Genomic DNA, 7,139 nt, shown 5'->3' with positions numbered 1-7,139 from the left:
AGGCGACTATGCCCCTGCACCCCGGCTATGCATGTAAGCAAGTCTAGGTATCACTGGAGACGATGTCTTACCTATTTTATTGCCACATGTGTTACCAGTATACTCTGAGGTACAGCTGCAGTTGAATCCTTCTGGGTCAACTGTCCTTGAGCAATTGCCATAATTCTCACAAGGATTTGGTATACAAGGATTGTCTGTCGATAGAAGAACTGAAAGGGTTCAAATTGTACAAGATCAAGACGAAAACAATGTAGCTCTCAAGTATTGCTGAATTCTCGAGCTCTGGTTAAAAACAATACATAAATTCGAACGTGGGTAGCTCATCGGATCGAGCGGCTCGTGTACCTTTGACACAAATCACAATCGAACCTGTATGAAGCGGCACCATACATTAAGCGGCCGGTCTTCAAAGTCCTGCAATTTTTACCCCATCATTAGTATAACTTTCACCTCTTGTCAGCGGTGGCGGTCATCCTTTACTGAGAGTTTTAACAGCCTTTTTGTTTTGTTCTTATCTGTATTGAACGGTCACATAAAAGAGAACCACTCAAATAAAACTAAGAGTGATCGCTTAAAGTTATCCATTCTTATCTCCTGAAATCAATGTAACGGTATCGTGACCAAGTTTTTGTATAAGAAGAGGTCATAAACGGAATAAATACCTGTATTAAGCGGTCAATTGGTAGTAAGCGGTCACCCCCCTATTTCCCGTGGTTGACAATTTAATGCAGGTTCAATTGTAGACAAAATGCCAAAGAGGACAACTAAGTATTAGTAGATAGGGAACGCGGACTAGAAGAAGAAAAATAACAAACGGACCAGATACAAGACATCAAGTAAATAATTTTATTTTTAGTTTATACCTTGTTGCCCTGCTATAGAAGTTGGTGTTGTTGTTGCTGCTGCAGTTGTGGCTGTTATTGTTATGGCTTTGAGAGTCGTTATAGATACTCCGGCTGATGCTGACCCTTGTAATAGCGGTGTTACAGTTTTTGCTCCTTTTCCTGTAAGTAGTGCTGACGTTTTTGTTGTTATTAGTAATTCTGATTTAATTGCTTTCACCACTGATTCTGCTGTTTTAAATCTTGCTATTATTGACGGTAAGTTTGACGCCGTTACAAGTTCTTCCTCCTGTGAATTTGTTGACATAGCTGCTAGTTTTTCTGCTGATAAATATTTAGAAGATGCTGCTCGTGTGGATTCTCCTGTTTTTAACGTTGTTATTGATGAAAACACTGGTGTCGTTGCAATTACTGGGGGTTCTAGAGTTGATTTTTTTGACACTGCCAGTTCTACTGCTGATAAATATTCTGACGATGTTGCTTTTGTTAATTCTATGGTTCCTAACTTTGCTATGGATGAAAACGATGGTGTCCTTATCATTGCTTGTGGATCTATAGCTGATTTTGTTGACATTGTTGCTAGTTCTGCTAATTCAAACGCTGATGAATATTTTGACCACGCTGCCATTGTTGATTCTCTTGGGCCAAACATTGTTGTTGAAGAAAACGATGGTGTCGTTGCAATTCCTGGTAACTCAAAAGCTGGTTTTGTTGAAGTTTCTGTTATTTCTGTCTGTGCAAGTGTTGATAAATATTCGGAAGACGTTTTTCCTGTTGATTGCCCTGTTTTCAACGTTGTAACTGATGGCGACGATCGTGATGTTGTCATTTCTGGCTGCTTTAAATCTGATTTTGTTGAAGTTGCTGTTATCAGTGTTTGTCCTGTTGTTTCTGTAGTTGAAGATAACTGTAAAGAGTTTGTGACGAGTGACTCTCCTACCGGTAAGCTTCCCGTTATCGACTGTAAGGATGGCGTGGTAACAATTGCCAGCGCTTTTAGCGTTATCGTATACATTGCTGATACTACAGCTAGTTCTGTTGACGTCCCTACCTTAGTTGTTGGTAATAGTGATGCTGCAGCATCAAGTTCTGTTGTCAAAGATTTTGAAATCACGAATGTGGGCTGCAGTGGTACAGTTTCTTTTGAAATTCCTGAGCCTGCAGTTTCTGCTATTGCTCCTGCAGCTGTTGTTGTTGTTTTTGTGGAAGGTGTTGATGTTGCTTTTAATGTTATTGCGGCTTGCTCAGTTAACCAAGTTAAAGGTGAGTTTTTTTCTACTTTTGGTGTTGATGATGTCCTTGTGGCCACATCTGCTTTTTTCATTGTTATTGTTGTTGTTGCTATTGATGAAGATTTTAAATGTATGTCTGACGTTGACGATTCTGATAGTGGTGTATTTATTGTTTTCGATAATAACGGCGTGGAGAATAGTGACAAAAATAACGATGATGACGTTTCTGACGCAATTTCTGCTCGTGAGGTTAATGATTCTGACATTGCTGGCCTTTTTACAGTTTTTGCTTCTGTTGGGATTGATAACTCAGCTGAATGATATTGCTGAATGACGCTGGTGCGGATGTTTGTTGGCGAAGACGATGAACTTTGTAGAGGTGTTGATACTGAGTCTCTTGTTACTTGTGTTGTTATGTCCGTTGTTTGTTGTGCTGTTGTGGTATCTGATCTTGGCTTGGCTGTGCTAGTATCTGTTCTTAGTTTTGCTGTTGTCATAGCTGTTAGCTTTGCTGTGCTTGTTTTCGCTGTTGGTTGTGCTGTTATTGTATGTGATTTTGGCTTTGCTGTGCAGGTGTCTGTCATAAGATGTACTGTTATTGTTACAGATGTTGGCTTTACTGCGGTAGTGTCTGTTTTTAGTTTTGCTGTTGTTTTATCTGTTAGCTTCTCTGTGCTTGTATTCGTTGTTGCTTGTGCTTTTATCGTATCTGATGTTGGCTTTGTTGTGGTAGTGTTTGTTGTCAGTTGTGTTGTTGTTGTATCTGAGGTTGGGTTTGCTGTTTTCGGTGTGGCTGTTATTTCATGTTGCGTTTGTACAACAGTTTTTCCTGGCACCTGATTAGGATCTATAATTCAAAATAAATTTTTTGTGATTCTAAAATACTAATGGAGCTGAAGGAAAAGCAGCGTAACGGAGTAACAGAATAGGAGCTTAAGACCTCTGACTCCAGGCCTTAAGGCAAGTTAACTAACCCTTATAGTTGAATTAAGTTTCCGCTAAAAGACGAATTTTCATAAGTTTCAATAGGCATAATGGCTGGCTGACTAGTGGCCAGCTCACAGTCTGACAACAAACGCCCCGACGAACGGACTAACTGTCAAAAAAAAAGCTGCTTACTTAACACTTACTTAATACAAAAAAGCATTACCTAGACAGCGACGATTTTCACCGTTGTTTTGCAGAGTACATATAAGGCCCGAAGGACAATTGAAATCGTAACAAGAAACATTCTCTGTAAAGAAATGAAAAAATAAAAAAAAGGTGTAATTTTCATTGCGTTCTGAGAAATGAATTAAGTTCGTTCTCCGTAGTAAATCCCAGTAAAGAAGGGAAAACCTAACCAACTCATATGCATGCAGTTTATGAGTGGTAATAAGACATCTATAAAGGTGTTTATAATTCAAGAAAGCCTCGACTTTTTCAGATATCCCCTCCTCCCAATCCCCCCTCACCTCCCCCAACACCACCTCCCTAAAGAATAAGAAAAAACTCAAACCTCTACAAGTCACCACAAAACTCATGTGAAAAAGCTGAACACCGAAATGGGCCCTTTTCACCTCTCCAACAGATTACTTTGATGTGCTCTGTATACTTACCGACACCATTTGTGCAGTAGCCCCAGGGAGGGGAACATTCTCCATTATTATAGAGCTTGTACATGTAAAACGCGCCACAGTTTATTACTTGAATAGATTGTTCTTGTTCACATGCTTTGTTTCCTTTGGCTATACACAACTTCCTGGTAACTTCACCTTCACCAAAAAGCGGATGTTGACCTTTCAAGTACAGACGATCAGTGGTACCGCAACTTCCCTCAGCAGGGGCGTTATTTGTGGCAAGGGCGTTGCCTGCGTTTCCTGACACCACGTACCAATAATGCCATTCATCCACAAGGTCATAGCCATCACACCTGTCACTTGCATCTTTATATTTCTCTGATCGATCTCCGCGGTTCAGATCCTTGTAGTTATGAAGTTTACAAGGATCTACGGACAGAGATAACATCAAACTAGGGAAGTTGATCCCCACTCCAATTTGCTGGACCGGTTACTTAAACAAAGTTTTAGCCTTTGTATAGAAAAAAAATGTTCTAAATTATCGTTCATTAAATAGAATGAGAGAGATGGTAAGTTTTAAGCTCGGTAAAGGAATAGAGAAAGATGTTTTTCGTCTTGTCAATAGGCTAAACTTTTTATCTGAAATGATGATGTTTTTCGTTTGACGTTTTTCGTCTGATGATGGTTTTTGTCTTGTCACGAGCTAAAGCTTTTATCTGATATTTATTTTTATTAAAAGTGTTAAGAGAGCCGGAAGCTAATAGGGGAAAGACATTTTTCGAACAAACTCAACCCTCTTATAGCGAAAACCTGAGATCCACTGCTTGCGTAAAACCGCGGTTTGGGTAAGAGCTCGTGTAAAGAATCGGCTCACTATGTTGCAATGTTGCAGCTCATAGTTTTAAGAAGACTTCCATGCAGCATCTCCCCCCCAAAAAACAAACAAACAAAACAAAACAAAAAATCAAAAACCAATAAACAATTATCATAATCGTTTAAAATACCGAATGCTAATTTGGCCTCATTCAAACGAATCTACATACCAGGAGCATCCAAACTATCTCTTACTAAACGAGTTCGAGGTCCGTACTGTAAGTTGTGGAATTTTTTTACGATCGTGCGCCATAGCTTCGAGCGAAAATCAATAATGGAAAAGTTAATCAACCAGAAAAAAAGCAAAAAAAAAGCAAAGCAAAGAAAAAGCGAAACAAAATAAATCCAGGTTCCGTAACTTACAGTATGGATCGACAAATCGAAGTTAATAAGGTACCTATTTCATCTCTAGGTTTAAATAGAAGGGGATGATTTCAGATAAAAATATTAACCTTTTTAATCCCGCGAGCATGTACAGTGAATTAAGTCAGCAAAGGGTAATAATCGGAGTGCAAGTACTAACTGAAAGATATGGTAATTCAGTTTATAATCAGGCTTGAGATAACGATAGGTGAAGCTCGTGTGACGCTTAATTTGCGGTAAGGAACGAGTAGTGATCGGCAATGCAAGATACTCATAAGGATTATTTTACAGGGCACTTTGGTGATCGGATCCTCTCTCGACACGCCACATCAATAAAACATAGATATGAGCCTGTTAAGATCGTTTGAAATACCAGTAGTATCAAAGCATTCTAAAAATATTGAATTGGAAACCGAGTGTTTGTAAATTTATTTCACAGAGAAGTATTTTCTCCGTTGAAACCAACGCTTAGACTTGTTTTAAGGCTGCTCTCATAAAGACGAGTTGAAATTATTTCTTCGTAGACGGTGCTTAAACAATTATTCATGGAATTAAATTGGAATACAGTAAAAATACAAATTAGAGATTACTTGGCTTAAATCCTATTTAAAATTCAGGATTTCATTTTTCTGTTTCTGATATCCATTCAGTTAAATCAGGTTCAACTACACATGTTTGGTAGTGTTGATATTGTGTTAGATTTCTAACTGCTCCTGATTTTCATTCAGTTAAATCAAGGTAAACTAAATATGTTTTGCTAGCGTGAATAGGGTATTAGATTTTCACAATTCAGATTACTTCTCTATTCCTGATTTTCATTCAGGTAAACCGAGTTTAACTAATCATATTTTGCTGGTGTGAATGGGGTGCTGCATGTCTAAACTTTGGATTACGATCTCTGTTCCAGTCGAATTTAACATAAGTTGATCTAATCATGGGCTGAGGAATTTAAAGTGGGTAAAATTTTCAATTTTAATTTAAAACGTGAGTCCATCTCAACGGTTAAAATGATTTGTATATTTTCTTCCGTTTATATTTACAAACACCAGAAATTCTTAGGAAAGGTTTCGTGCACGCACGTTTAAGGCCTACAGACCAAATCAAACCTAGAGAGCTGGCTTCTAGATCTTCATAGCTTACATTAATAATTGAAATCTGATGTAATAATTTATGCTGCAATCAAAATAAGGTCAAACTTTTCATGCTTTTTTCAAAAACTTTCATCTAGTCGTTTCTATTTGTCATTAATTACTAAGTGATTCGCGGAATGTTTTCTGCAGCTATTACATGCAAAAACGACAATAGTGCTTCATTCATCCTCTGAATTTTACCTAGTGCTTTTCAAGTAAATGTTGTCACGCGTTTAGCTTCCAAAACTAAATAGCTGAACTAAAGATATCAAACTTTAAGAAATTTAATTAAATAAATTGATGCCTTTTCCGTTTCCCACCGATTGATTTTTTAATTTGAATCAAGCTGGAAACCGTTTTGTTTACAAACATATCCGTTATGAGAGAGATGATTCTTAATAGTTGAAAAAAAAAATACACTTCTGATCTCCGACAAACATTTGTAGGTGAGTTTTGATGTGCAAAGCTTCTAACCAGAATTTCAACAATGAAGTCGTCTCGAATTTTTTTTTTTTAATTATCTAAAGAGTAAATGGTTTACAGCATTACCTTCGCCGAGCGTGAAAATCAACTTTCTGGCAAAACACAACGCCAAGCAGACCTGTAGCTGAAAAGAAAGAGAAGAACTAGTTGACAATGTGTGAAAATTCTTTGAAAAAGCTAAGGTAATTTCTTTAGTTTTAACGATACCTGAGAAATGTTCATCTCACTTTCTCCTGAGCACGAAAATTAATATTGCTCAAAGACAGGAATCTGCAGACTCGCTGTGTAGGGCATCTGCACTTACACTTTACTCAAGAAGGACTTATGTAACCGCGGAATCTAAAGAAGCTGAGACAATGATGCATAATTAGCAATTTGACCAAGCTGAATCAACTCTCTAAATAACAGAGGTATGTCCTGCTGAGGTAAGATTTACATAGACTTTCGTTCATGGCTTATCTCAAGCCACCTGATTACACGTTTAATAATTAATTGTTCAAGTCTAAAAAGAAAGTTTTAAATCCATTTCTAGGAAAAAGCAGAAAATCTTATTGCATTATAGTCATAGCATGAAATGAATTTAGCTAAGTGATTAGGATTTCAGAGACGAGAACGTTTCCATGATGCAGTTAGGGGATTGTGTTTTCTTGCGAAACT

At 37.7% G+C, this 7,139-nt stretch overlaps 1 protein-coding gene across 1 annotated transcript in view; it reads right to left on the bottom strand.

Moving 5' to 3' along the window:
* Positions 1-4,081, bottom strand: part of LOC113672845 (uncharacterized) — a 14,516-nt gene extending 10,435 nt beyond the window's left edge. Inside the window, exons 1-4 of the mRNA XM_089205927.1 lie at positions 3,673-4,081; positions 3,225-3,308; positions 864-2,921; positions 72-194 (exon numbers count right to left, since the gene is read on the bottom strand). Of these exons, the coding sequence (XP_089062053.1) occupies positions 72-194; positions 864-2,921; positions 3,225-3,308; positions 3,673-4,081 (2,674 nt within the window). The remainder of the gene's footprint in view (positions 1-71; positions 195-863; positions 2,922-3,224; positions 3,309-3,672) is intronic.
* Positions 4,082-7,139: the final 3,058 nt, after the last annotated feature.

Source organism: Pocillopora damicornis, chromosome 5 (genome assembly GCF_964200805.1).
Source record: "Pocillopora damicornis chromosome 5, jaPocDami1.2, whole genome shotgun sequence".
Lineage (NCBI taxonomy): Eukaryota > Metazoa > Cnidaria > Anthozoa > Scleractinia > Pocilloporidae > Pocillopora > Pocillopora damicornis.
The sequence above is the reverse complement of the archived record's forward strand: the minus strand, read 5'-3'. Positions and strand labels throughout refer to the sequence as shown.